This window comes from Onychostruthus taczanowskii, unplaced genomic scaffold, assembly GCF_017590055.1.
Source record: "Onychostruthus taczanowskii isolate IOZ18803 unplaced genomic scaffold, ASM1759005v1 scaffold3, whole genome shotgun sequence".
NCBI classification, from domain to species: domain Eukaryota; kingdom Metazoa; phylum Chordata; class Aves; order Passeriformes; family Passeridae; genus Onychostruthus; species Onychostruthus taczanowskii.
Genome location: NW_024500349.1, coordinates 17,374,112 through 17,388,114, shown reverse-complemented (window position 1 = coordinate 17,388,114; position 14,003 = coordinate 17,374,112). Strand labels below are relative to the sequence as shown.

Below are 14,003 nucleotides of genomic sequence, written 5' to 3'. Positions count from 1 at the left end.
AACGTCACTAGAGCTCTAAAAACCTGCCTTAGTGTGCTATTGCAGGTAACCTCCTAGGTGAAGTCTTTTGTCATACTTCCTCTTTTGATTTTGAGGATTTAAAATTGAGGATTTAAAATTTACACTTGATTATGGCATATAATTGGATGAAAAAAGTGGACCTGACCACATTGTGATGAGCAGCAGCATCTGATTTCAGCCTCCTAGCATGAGGAAGAAACAGAGACTCCAGGAGGGGGTGAGCAGTGCTCTGGGTTTGCTCTCAGGGAGGCCAGGACTGTGCACATCTCCAGTGCAGCAGCACCAGGGAGATGCAGTAACCTGTCCTGGAAATTGGGAGCTTGAATTCTCTGAGGCTGCTTAAGTCATGGCAAGTTTGCTGGCCAAAACTTCTGCTTGAATGGTGTCAGGCTTGGATTTTATCTTACACTTCTGTCATCAGTTTCCTGTCGTTATGGAAGATCCTAAAAGCTGGATTGGATTAAATTTTAAAATAGTACCCTCAGATTTGGGATTCCTAAAGCACACTAAAGGGGAGAGGCAACAGTTGCCTGATGTAAGTAACATTTAATATTAAACACATGCCATATGTCATTTTCCTCCCTGGATTATAATCCCTGTATGAAAACATCTGACCTCCACTGTCTTCAGAAAAACACTCAAAAACTTGAGATAAAGTTATGATACATCTGTGCCCAAAAAGCACATTCTTAGAGTGCTCTGTGTGGCTGGTACTGAACTGAGCACCCAGAGGTTGGGTTCTAGGGAGCAAAGCACACCAAATGGCAGTTTCCAGTATTACCTGGGATTTTTAACACTGGGAGGAAGGTCTGAATTCTAAAACAATTTAATTCTGCTTCAAGTAATGGTTTTGTTGGTCACAGCTAACACAAATCCAGTTTAGTATCTAACTAAAATGAGGGCTGTGGCTGCTATTTTGAAGACTTATGACTTGTAGTTGTTTGGCATAACTTTAAAAGGAAGATTTAATATATTAGTGAGTTACTGAGTAACAAGGTGAAATGTAAGTTAAAATAAATATTCTGATGCTGGTTTGCTGTGTTTATACTCAAAGAGAGAACATTTTACTGACTAGGTATGAGCCATCTTTTTATGAGGTTCACTGCCTGGTGGAGTTCAACAGAACCCATTGGTTCTTGTCACTTTCTTCTGCCTTCAATGCAGCAAGTCTCTTTTTATGCTTCACTTCATTACCTTAATAAACCTCATATGGATAAATACATTTTATCTGCTGTTTGACTTGTAACCATTGCATACTAATTGATTGTGCCAAGGTAAGGCTAGTTCACTTTGGGATAAGAGCTTAATTTGCACTCCTTATGTTGAATGTACATTATATGTAGTTTTCAGCTAAACAGCCACTTTAGTGTTTAATAAATTAGAGCCCAATAAATGCATCATAAATCTATCATTGTAAATAGCTCTGCTCATGACAGTGTCCATCCACCAATTGTGACACAAAAGCATTATCTGCAATGAAAGACACATTCAAAAGAGGCTCTATTGCCTCTGTCAGTAGTAGAAGGTAGAAATTCTATTATCAGTGTATTGATTCCAATCCTGTAATGTGCTTTTAGACCCCATTAAACTATTGTCAAAGTGCATTCACCAGAAGTTGAAAAAGGTACTTAATAATTTGCACATTAGACCTGCTAATTAGGGGAGCTATGCCATCAACCTTATCTTCCAGCCCCAAATAGCTTTTGATAAAGATCTATCTAATGCAGTGATACCAGCCTACATTTCAGCTGTTGGGTCTCCTGCAGAAAATGGTGGCCAGTAGCAAAGTCTCAGAGGAGGTCAGCCTGTGGTTACAGGTCTGTATATTGATTTAGTTTTTCCTTTTATCTTTTAGATGAGATGGTTATGAAAGGTGTATAAGAATCAGGGTAGCAAATTCAAGGAAATACCTTCTCTTCTCAGACCTTCCTCCCTCCCCTTCTTTCAGTGAGGAGGGCAAGTTCTGTGGCTGCCCAGGGCAAGAGGAAGATGTAAATACTCATTCCTCTTCCTTCAGAAATGCTGACTGCTGTACTCAGAAACTCTGCTTGAGAATATCTGTCTCAAACACTGATACTTGAGAGTACATGGATCACAAGTTGAGTGTGATCAGAAGATTCTATAAATAAAGTGTAAAAGTACAAATCCACAGAGAAGCACTACGATATATATGGCAGTAGTTTCTGTGAAATCCATGTCATACAGAACTTGGTTTTGGGACACCTTGGGCTTTTTAAACAGGTGTGAATGCCATTGCTGTCACTGAAAATGTGCTGACTCACCAAAGGGGAATTCTTTGCTTTTAAATTTCTTTGGGGGATAATTTTGAAACCTTAAAAAGAGTTTTGAAAGTTTCTATCTTGACAGCCTCTTTACTAGGATGCAGTGGCTTAGATGGATGATTTTAGAAGTTTTCCAGCAGCACAGTAATGAAGCTGAGGCTGAGCCTTCTCAGGCAGACTTGTAATACTTACAGAAAATGCATTCTTAGGCATTCAAATGCAATCTCCTACCTGGAACTCCTGCATGAACATCTGGTAGGCAGATGACAGGGAAAGGACAACAAACTTTATTGACTTCTTTTCAGAATGGGGGAAAACTGTAAGCGTGATGTGAACAAAAGTGAGCAGAGCCCAAGAGAAAAGAAAAAAGATTCTCATCTTGTAGGAATTCTTGAATATCTATAAGAGCTTTATGAAATTGCACTGGAGGTTCTGTGATTCTCTGAAGAGATAACATGTCTTATGTCTTCATATGGGACTTCTCTCCCCTTTTGGTATTTTCCCTTCATTTTGAAGATGCACTTCGTGAGTAGGCAATCAAATTTGTCTGAATGATCTGAATACTTTCCTAAATTATATCTATGATTTGATTGCCTTTAGTACATGCGATTTTGATTACAAACCAAGTTAAAATGCTTTTTGTTTGTCTGTTTAAACTTAGATCTGCAGAATAGAAACAGATGACACAGGGCTGTGGTTTCCTCGTCCAGCCATCCTGGGAAACCTGGGTTATTGTCTTCCCCCATCTAGTGGCCAAGACTGGATAGATAAAATAAAAATGAAGCTGATAAAGTGTTTAAGATCTATTAAGATGTGCTATGGCCTTTATGAAAAGGAACTCTTCAACAATCATTCCTGACTTTTAGAATTAAGTGGGAATTCTACTATATTTCCTTTAATGCCATGAAAACACTGGGTCCATCTGCCTTTACTTTAATGTTTACCAAGTGTTACTGGTTTCTGTTTTACATCCTTCTTAGCCTTTTTGGAATAATATATTTGTTATTTGTGTTCTGTTACCCCTTTTGTTCTGATCTTGGATGATCCTTTAACACAGCAGTGGTGAAATTAAACTCACACTGACAAACTCTGAAAATGGATAACTGGGTCTCTGGAAAACCCCAGGAAATGCCCTTAACTGAGTGCTGTGCCTGTACTTGTGGCAGTGCAGAGCTCTGGGAAGGAAGGGGACCTACAGAAATGTTGCTGCATCAGAAATCAAGATTTGCTACTTAAAAATATAAAAATGAAAGGAATAATAAGATTTAAAAAAACCAAAACGAAACAACTTTGTCCTGTTTTCTAAAAATAGCAGTCAGAAAGAGTGCAACACCTTTTTTTTTTTTTTTTTTTGTTTTGAAGGAAGAACTTTATGGGGAGAGAGTAGCTTTTTATTATGGAATGAATACAGCTTTCCTGACATCCCTAGAGTACTGTGGAGCCAGTGCTCTTACAATACAAATGTAAATTAATCTGTGTCCCGATTTCTGTTTGCTGGCCTGCAGGGAAGGTCAGACATTATACTTCACCTAGTGCTGGGATGAATCTTAAAATACAGAAGTTTTCTAGAACACCCTGCCAGTAGTTCCCTTTGGCTATTTTAGGAAGGAGGACAGTTCAAGCATCTTTTAGTGTAAATACTGAGCTCACAGAAATTGTTGTGTGCACATGGAGTGATACCTGTTAGTGTATTGCTGGTGTCTGTATTCTTAAGAGATGCTTGATGAGTTAGGTGATACAAATATGCTTTAATGCATTTTAATATGACCTAATTCAGTGTGTCCATACCTCAGAGAGAGGGATTGTATTGAATGGTGTCAAAAACCCAAGGGATTCTGCAAAACAAGTAGAGAAGGTTTTTAAGTGGGCAGATAGTGAAGTGTTGGTAATATTGAGGTCACAACACTGATCTGTCATGTGGAACGTCACTGGTTGCTCTGATCTTGTAAAGCTAAAGAGGACAAGAATTGAAGAAGAGAAAGCTTTCTGGTCTTGTTAGGCTTTGTGAAAGGTATTTTATAGGAGGAAGTTAAAAAAACTGGCTTTACTTCCATGTAAAAGTTTCTGGGAAGATTAAGTTGCTGCCCTTAAGTAATACATCATGGATATATTTGAGGAGCAAGGAAGGAGCTGATTAAGCTCTTCAACACTGAAATAAGGACAGTAGGTATGAACAAACTTTACCTGTTGGATTTGAAGTGAAAATTAGAATGTTTCTTGTCAATAATTGGATTCATCTGATGATTAACTGTTCAGCAACAGTAGTAAAATTATTACAGTGGATGAAACACAGAGAGCTCAGCAGTGCAGGGACCCCTTCTCATCAGCTGTTTCCACTATGGTATGGGACATGTCCCACACTTCTATTAATACTCCATGTGGATTTTACCAGTAAAAATACCCTCAGGCCAGCCAGTGGCCCCAGCACTGGCCTGTGCCCTCTGGAAACGATCCCTGGCTGTGTCCCAGGCCAGGTGCTGCCATGGGTGGATCCCAGAGAGAGCCCTCCTGGCTCTTGTGTCCCTGGATCTTGGGGAAGGGAACAAGATATGTACAGGGTGTGAAATGGTGTCACTTACACTGACACCTTCCTTTTGCTTAATTCTTGCAGGAGTAGGGTTTAAGCATCATCAGTACCTGCACACAGACATGGTGGAGTACTGATGAGGTTTTTTTACTGTAGGAACTAACAAAAGCTAGAAGCTTGCAGTTGAAGGATTAAAGTGGAAAGTAAGACATATTTTTAACACCTACTGTAATTCAGGTTGTGGTAGCTTATCAAAGAAAGTGAAAGATACACCATCACAGGATTGCACATCTCTAGAAATGTGCTGTAACTCATCTGTGGATTTATGGAGTTAAGTACAGGAATCTAGACAGAATCCTCTGGCCTGTGTCATCTGGGAGGTCAGAATTCACAGATCTTAATGGTTTCTTTTGCCTTAAAGAGCTATGAATCAAGAAAAAACCTGAATGCTCAAAAGCTCTGTGACTTTTTAATCATACCATTTTGCACGTTTTGCTTAGTACATGAACGTTATTAGGTAGCATGTTAGAAAAGCAGCTATTCATGTGTTTAATTCTCTGTGCTCTAAAGATGCTATTATTACCACATACTGAAGTGCACTGTTGGTTTAAATGAAGAAATTGCTGACTCCAGAGTGTAGGAAAAAACCAACAGTTTTTGGAAGAGGTCAGAAGGTGATGGTATTTTGGCTTTTCAGTTTTTTTTCATTCTACTCTTAAGTTCTAATAATACCTTCCAGTTGGGCTGCTGCTTAGCTAAATGAACCTCATGTAGTAAAGAGTAAAATATGTGAAGGCCTATAGTGTTCTAATTACAGCTGTCTTTGAACCTTGTTTATATCTTAATGCAAGTACAGTGTCTTTAGTTTTGGGGATTTTCTTTAAAGAGAGGTACCTTGGTGTACTTGAAGAGACAAAAGTTGAGCTTCCCAATAGAAAAACAAAACGTAGGGTTAATTTGTTTGATTGTTTTTTTTACTTTCAGTGAATATACTGAGTATGTACAACAGTACATTTTCCACAGTATGAATTATGAATGCTGAGCATTCTGCAAATCAGGCTTATGTCAGACGTTGAATTTTGACTCAGTGGACGTTGCTTTTACCATAACGTGACTCTGCAGAATTCACCAGCAGTTAGGGAGGAGCCCAGCCAGTCAAGCAGAGCATGCCTAATCCAGCTTTCTCATGATAAACCATGGGGCTGTGTGATGAGCTGCATTGGCAGCTGGAGGTCTGGGTCCACAGAGCGTGCTCTTAGACATAACCAGAGGAAAGACCTGCCTTTGTAACTCCTCCTAATCTTCTGTCTTCCTTTGAGGTGAACATTCCCGAGTGTATTCTAGCCATACATCACTGACTAGAATGTTTTGCAGCCCCATTTCACACTTAGGGCACAGAAGTGCAGTTTCCCAGGTGACGAGAATGGCTGTGTTTGTAGGTGGTTGAGCTGAAGCCGGGTGGAAAGGACATTCCCGTCACCAGCGCCAACCGGATCGCGTACATCCACCTGGTGGCGGACTACAGGCTGAACAAACAGATCCGGCAGCACTGCCTGGCCTTCCGCCAGGGGCTGGCCAACGTGGTGAACCTCGAGTGGCTCCGCATGTTTGATCAGCAGGAAATACAGGTACTTGTGCTTAGAGCTGCACAAAACAACTGCTCTCAACAGAAAGAATTGCTGATTTCTGCCTCTAATGTAACGCTCTAATTTCCTTTACCGTTAGGTTCTGACTTCTGGTGCACAAGTTCCTATTAGTTTGGATGACCTCAAATCTTTCACAAACTATTCAGGTAAGCATATTTTACTTAAGTAAAAAAATCTGTTATAGTTGACTTGGGAATAACTGAACTTGCTTTTCATTCTACCTTTTAAGAAAAAGTTGCAGGGTCATTCTTGTTACCTTTGGCCAAATTCAGAAAATTGGCTAAAATTACAGACCAGTTTTATGAAATGGTGGGGAATTGAGATACACAGTTTATTTTTTTCACATGCTTAAATGCAAGTTTATAGCCAGATGAGTTGAGGGTGTTTCTTTTCTAAATTAAAATTAATCACTGATTGTGTCTGATTGTTCTGAAAATAAGTCTGCAAATTACTTTGGGATAGTAGTTTCTACTACCTCATTTAGATACTTACCATTTCTCAGACAGTCTGAAGAGAGATCATATATTTTCCTTGTGAAAAATGCAAGGTACATTAATTCATTTGTCCCCTGCATTTATCATGAATGTAATCAAAAAGTATCTACCAAATCATCAGTTCACATCTGGGCTTACCTCAGGGTAAGCGGATTCATTCGGTAACATTCTGGGTCTTGCAGATTTTGCACACTCTTGGAGTGAAAGGTAATAATCTGAAGTTACTAGCTAAATACTAAACTAAATAAAATAAATTTAAAATAGGCTTCAGTGAAGAAAACTGCATTTAAGAAGCTGAGGGATACAGCAGCCATAGGTAAGCAATGAAACTGAAATTGCAGTGATGACAGATCTGTAGGTACTGGAAGTTAGCAGTACAAGCCTGCTGGCTATAATATATTCCCCAAACCTTCAAGACTGATGCTAGGTTTTCTGAGGAATTTATTTCTTACATAAAACTAGTCTAGCTGTAAATAATTTAAATCTCATTGCAGGTGGCTACACAGCAGACCATCCTGTAATTAAAATATTTTGGAGGGTTGTAGAAAGCTTCACTGATGAAGAGAAACGCAAACTACTCAAATTTGTAACGAGCTGTTCTCGACCACCTCTTCTGGGGTTTAAGGTATGTCCCCTGACTTCCTGGCAAGCTTTGAGAAATGCTGCAGATGTTGGTCCCAGTTTTTCTTGTCTAGGCATCTACAATTTGAGAATACTTGTCCATGACTACAGAAACAGCTTCAGTGTTTGCATTTGCATGTATAATAAGTACAGTTTTAAAATATGTAATGAAGTGTTCTGTTGCTTTCTGTTTTAACTGTGAAATTTGATAAGCCTGCAGATCACTGATTAGAGCACTTGCTGCATGTGGTGGAAGGTCCTTGCTGCTGTTTTATGTTGTGCAGGAGAATTTTGCTACCAGTTTCAAGCAATAGGTTGAGTTAAGCCTAGTGTCTTCCAAGTCAGGCAAAAGAGAAGTTAGGATATACAAGCAGTTATTAAATCTGATTCTCTTAAATTAACCATTTGAAGCAGGACAATGTATTTTCTGTTCTTCTAATTGCCATTTATCTGCTTGTAGCTCACAGCTCATTACCCTTAGCAGCAAAGTATTTAGCTGCAGTCTCCAAATTGCTATTTACAGGGAAGCTTAAGTATCAAAATCTGCTGTATTGCTGATAAAACTAAAGAGAGGCCAAGGCAAGGTGAAGACATTTTGAAACTAAATTCTGGGGTTGTTCTACCTGTGAATTTCAGTGGACTTCAAAATTTTGGCTAAGAACCAGCCATCACATCATTTCCTCTAAAATGTGGGAACATACAGTGCTGTGTGGTGGTGTTACCATGTGGATGGATGGGCAGCATCCTCCATCTTCAGTGTCTGTAGTCTGTAGCTCAGCTACACTCCTTTTATAGACATCTAGGATTGGAAGTGGTACTTTCAGTTGGTAATTGGTTTGACTGTTCTGTGTGTCAGCTTCAAGATGAAATGAGTCATGTCTCAGACTCCCCAAAACATGCTAGCCAGATCCCTTTAACAGTAAAGAGTGTCCAAAGATATGGATATGGAGACAATGGACATGGCTGTTGAATCACATGAATCCTGTCTCAGGTATTTGTGTATTGATTTATGTGACTCCTTACTTAAAATTCTGCAGGCTTTTCTCCTAAACCCCCATGCAGGTATCACTGTACAGTACTTTAGCAGTCAAAAGGATTTTACAGGATAGCAGGAAGAGCAATTGGAAAACTCCAGGATGAGACCAAGATAGAACAGTGCACATCAGTCACATGAGGAAGGGAGAATTGAGGAACAGCTGGGGAAACAAGTAAGCAGGAGTTCCCATTTGTTGTCATCTCCTTTAATTACAAGGAGAGAGGAGGAAATGCAGATGTAGGTACCCAGCTTTGAGGTATCCAGTGTGACATTTGAAGAGATGGAGGAAGTGAATCAAAAGTCTAAAAATATTAGAGCTGACAGTGACACAATGGAAAGAAAAGCTAAATGTGGAAAGCTGCACTTTGTGTGTTCACTTGGGAGATGGGCCACAAACTGCCTGTAGCAGACATGGCTAGGAAAAAATGGAAGCAAATTAGTCACCAGATGTTCAGCAAGAAAGCAGTAAGTTAAAAGACGAATTCACTGCACAAGGGGCTTGCATGCTCAGCCCCATGCAGCAGTGTTGGCAGAGGAAAGAGGAAAAGGCATTAGAGCTGCTCTGCTGGGCAGCTCTGAGCGCAGCCTCGGCCGTGGTGGCTGCAGCAGGACCTGTGAACAGGGATTTACCCCCAAACCAGGGTGGCCAGGAAGTGTCTGCCAGGAAAGGCAGTAGGTGACTGGTATTGTCATCAGCAGGAATGTGTTGCTAGCCCAAGACTGTGCATTGTTTGAGCTTGGAAGGTGCAGAGTGTGAAGCCACAGGAGTGCTGAGTATTACCAGCCAAGTAAGCATGAGAACGTGTTTATGTTGGTGGGAGACATGAAGACAAACCATCTTCAAAATCTGTTTGCACTTTGTGTGTGTGCTGTATTTTTCTGAGAGAAGCACAATTTCTGGTTCTCACTCTGAAGTTTTCTATGGATGCATTGTATTGTGGGACCAGCATGTTTTCTGTAAGTCAGTGCATGTTGATTTAAGATTAGGAAACGTCTTGACAGTCATAGCTTATAGATAACATAGTCTAGCTTTGCATCATTTAAAAATGTTCAACTTTCCTTGCCAGAGTCAGGTTCAGAATAACATTTACTAAAGCTAATTAAAGTTTAATAAGTTTAATAAATGTGATTGTTACAGATTTAAAAAAAAAATCATTAAAGTGTGGTTGAAAATTGTTAAGTTCCAATCAGGTCACATAATAAATTGATGATACTTTTCCCTTCCAAACTATTGCAGTTTCCCGTTGTACAGCATTTAATTATGCAACAAATGGTGCCCTTGGCATGACATTTCAATTTAGAACTCCATTTTTCCATTTTTAAAGCTAGAGTAGGGGAATTCAATTAGCATTTTGAAAGGAACACTAAAATTGCAACATTTTAGCCATGAAATACTTTTAAGGCCTCCATTTGAACAATAATTTAGCTTAGAATCTCATTGACCTTTTGCCTTTGAAGCTGGAATTTTTTTCCAGTTTCTAAAATCAGAACTTTTTAACCTCAGGCAAGCCTTTGATCAAATGAATACTGTCTTGCCAGCAAAAGCAGTGATTTGGAGGTAAAAAATAAATATATTTTTCACTATACTACTTTTTGGAAGACGATAAATGGGATATTATTAAACCAATTAAATACTACATACAAAATGGCTTTAAATTGTGTTCTTCAGCTCAGTAGTTAACACATCAAATAATAATCAGGGTTTGACAAGTTTTTATCGTTACAGACTCATTATGCACATTGATATGATATTTGTGTAGCACTGTAAATTTGTACCATAGACTGTATGAACAATAACAAGTCATTGTGTTTTCCTTAGAATCACATAAATTGCTTCGTGTATTCCAAATGAGTGAATCTTGTTGGGACAAGGCAGAGGGAGGCACTACACAATTCAAGAGTGGTTTTCGTGGTATGAGGAATGAAAGAAATCCCACTTGAGTGTCATTGTGACAGGTTTTCATCTAGTGATTTACTTTGTAGAAATGTGTGCCATCTGCTACAGGGTAATTTTGGCTTGTATACATTTTTTGATATGTGGTTGTTTTTTGTTTTGGGTTGCATCTTTCAGGAGTTATATCCTGCATTTTGCATTCACAACGGAGGATCTGATTTAGACAGGCTGCCTACTGCCAGTACCTGCATGAACTTGCTGAAGCTTCCTGAGTTTTATGACGAGAACCTGATGCGAAGCAAGCTCCTCTACGCCATTGAATGTGCTGCTGGATTTGAACTCAGCTGAGTCCAACCCATGCTTGTGTGGATGACCTGCAGAAGAAAGAACCAGTGCCTACTCTATAAGCAGCACCCCTACCCAAGCAGTTTTAAGGGAATTCTGTCTACATTTCTGCAGCTCTTGTGTCTTACCAAATGCCCTCAAATAGGTTTCATTTCTAAACACGATTTCTTAGATAGCTTCCATTACTGAATATTGCGTTGACACTGCTTTATGACTCAAAACAATGAATGCTGTGTGCAGCGTGGCTGATTTCTGTGTTTGTGTGAAGAAAGAGCACATTTAAAGAACAGTGACATCTCAGTGAAATTAACCAAAGATGAAGCTTTGGCTTTGTGCTGTTCAAACATAAATAATTTTGCAAACTGGCAATAAAGTTGTGTACTGTGCGGTGCGTTGGGATGAGACAGGGCTAACATCATGTAATGAATCTTATAGAAGGAAGGCAAGCAGATGTTTGCAGATATCCCAGAACTGAGAGGATGGGAATGCTCGTTTCTGACAAGCTAACATTGTAAGTTATATTGTAGAGTTGTTTACAAATCATAGAGAGATGGGCAATCACCAACCATATGAAATTCAGCCAGGGCAAGTGCTGGGTTCTGCACCTGGGACAGGGTAGGCCTGGCTGTGTGGACAGACTGGGGAATGAGAGGCTGGAGAGCAGCTGTGGAAAAGGACCTGGGCGTCCTGGTTGATGGCATGTTGAACACGAGTCAGCAGTGCCCTGGCAGCCAGGAGGGCCAGCCCTGTCCTGGGGGCATCAGGCACAGCATGGCCAGCTGGGCAAGGGAGGGGATTGTTCCCTCTGCTGTGCACTGGGGCAGCCTCACCTCGAGTGCTGGGGACAGTTTTTGGTGCCACAATATAAAGAAGACACTGAGCTATTAGAGAGCATCGAGAGGAGGCCATGAGGGTGGTGAAAGGCCTGGAGGGGAAGCTGTGTGAGGAATGTCTGAGGTCCCTTGGTCTGTTCAGCCTGGACGAGACTGAGGGGAGATCTCACTGCAGTTACAATTCCTCGTGAAGGGAAGAGGAGAGGCAGGCACTGATCTGTGCTCTGTGGTGACAGTGATGAGACCTGAGGAAACAGCATGGAACTGGACTGGGGAAGGTTCAGTTTGGGTATCATGAAATGGTTTCTCACCCAGAGGGTGGCTGGGCTCTGGAACAGGCTCCCCAGGACTGCTCACAGCCCTGAGTCTGCCAGAGTTCAAGAAGTGCTTGAACAATGCTCCCAGATGCTTGTTGTGACTCTTGGGGTGTCCTGTGCAGGACCAGGAATTGGACTGGATGGATGATCCTGATTGACCCCTTCCAACTCAGCATAGTCCATGATTCTATGACAGTTGTTGCAGAACTGATTTTGTTTCAAACTATCTTCCCTCAAGATGGTAGACACTGAGATGAAATGGGTGTAATATTCCATTTGTGCTTTCTGAAACACTTTGAAGAAAACGGATTTGCATTAAGTTCAACCTTTGCTGCATCATTGTTAATTGGACACTGTTCTGAATGGATGTGACTTTCCAGGTTTTCTCTGTCCTGTTTCTGTCTTTTGTGCCTGTACAGGTTTGTTGGTTGGTTGGTTGGTTTTAAATGAATCAGTCTCCTATTGCATACAGTACATATAGAAATCACCACTTTGGAAAAATATACATGTAATAATTATTAAAGTTATTTGAACCAAAGTTATCAGGCTTTATCTTTTATATTTGAAGCCTGTGGTGTTCACATTCCTTTTCCCTATCATTTCTTTCCATCTTAAATGCCATATCTGTGCCGTAGACACTAAACAAATTAACTTTTTTTTGTGATTAAACAGCTTTTATATCCATTTCCCTGCAGTATTTCTGCTGAGAAAAGTAAGTGGGAATATGCTGCTTAATGTAATTTGATATCTGGGGAGAAAATTGCTCTCATGGAAGGAGCTGATCCTCTAATAGTAGGCACATCTTAGGGTTTCGTATGCAAACTCCAGTGAGTTTAGAAAAGGAATTATAGTTCAGACTGTAAGATTCATCAGTTCATCCCTCTGAACTTTACTTTTATATTTTAAATCATGAAAAATTACAATCAAATTTGTATTCATCTCTTATGCAAAAAAAAATTTTGCTGTTACTGGAAACTGTGCTGGATTTCCTATTTAATAAGCAGTAACCAGCAATATCCTTTTAAATGTGGGGAAACTGAGTGGTTTTAAGATGTTTACTAGTAACCATATAAAAATGTATAATTTCTTAATTTGGGTAATAAATGAAGTGTTAAAATACTATTTGTAGTCTTGATGTACAGAAATAAAATGATTGGTTTTCTTTTTGGTTTTGCTTTAGGCTTTTTATTTATGTTAATTGTTACATGCTCAACCTATTCTTTATCCCAAATTCTTTTCTTGTATATTTTTCTACATAAATTATGAAACTTGTAAAGAAGTCAAAGAGATCAGTAATAGTGAAACTGCCTCCTCCTAATTGCAAAACCCGAACACTTCTTTTAGATAGCGTTATTTATTTTAGAACCTAATGCTTTAAATATTTTGAAATTATTTTTCAATTCCATTATTTTGCTACATTGAGTAGTGTTGTATCTGTATTTTGTAAAATTAAATTAAATTTTTCTATTAAATATTTGTATTTTGAAGATTGTGTTGGAGTCATGCCAAGTACTGGTGACTGGTACTGTCCACTTAGTGCTTTTGAAAAGGAGCCAGTGCCCACTATTGCTGTCTGTGGCCAGGAGAGCAGCGGGTGCCACAGGGAGGGTAGGCTGGGGAAGTGTGACTTGCACAGAGCTGTACTTGCAGCCATCACAGAGCTGCAGAAACCTTCAGGGGAGAACCTGAGTTTGCTGGCAGTACTCTGATGTTTTATGTCTTTGTTCTGCAGCACTCGGTGATGTTTGTGTGTCCTGCACGTGAAGTGTGACACTGGCACAGGCAGGCACTTGTATTTCACTGTGCACAGGCTGCAGGGCTGTGCAGCTCCACCACCTTCAGAATCCAGGCTGCAGTGAGAGGAGACTGGGGCTTTCCCTTACAACCAGTGCTTCCAGCTCTGCCAGCTGTTCTCAGACAGGCAGGATGGAGCACGAGTCCCTGCTTTCCAATGATCTATTGCTGGACATTTTAAGGAATGGGAGGT

At 40.0% G+C, this 14,003-nt stretch overlaps 1 protein-coding gene across 1 annotated transcript in view; it reads left to right on the top strand.

The window, feature by feature from the left end:
- Positions 1-13,181, top strand: part of UBE3C (ubiquitin protein ligase E3C) — a 70,450-nt gene extending 57,269 nt beyond the window's left edge. Inside the window, exons 20-23 of the mRNA XM_041408429.1 lie at positions 6,270-6,458; positions 6,556-6,622; positions 7,465-7,595; positions 10,699-13,181. Coding sequence (XP_041264363.1) covers positions 6,270-6,458; positions 6,556-6,622; positions 7,465-7,595; positions 10,699-10,869 — 558 coding nt within the window. The 3' untranslated portion in view covers positions 10,870-13,181. The remainder of the gene's footprint in view (positions 1-6,269; positions 6,459-6,555; positions 6,623-7,464; positions 7,596-10,698) is intronic.
- The last annotated feature ends 822 nt before the right edge of the window (positions 13,182-14,003 follow it).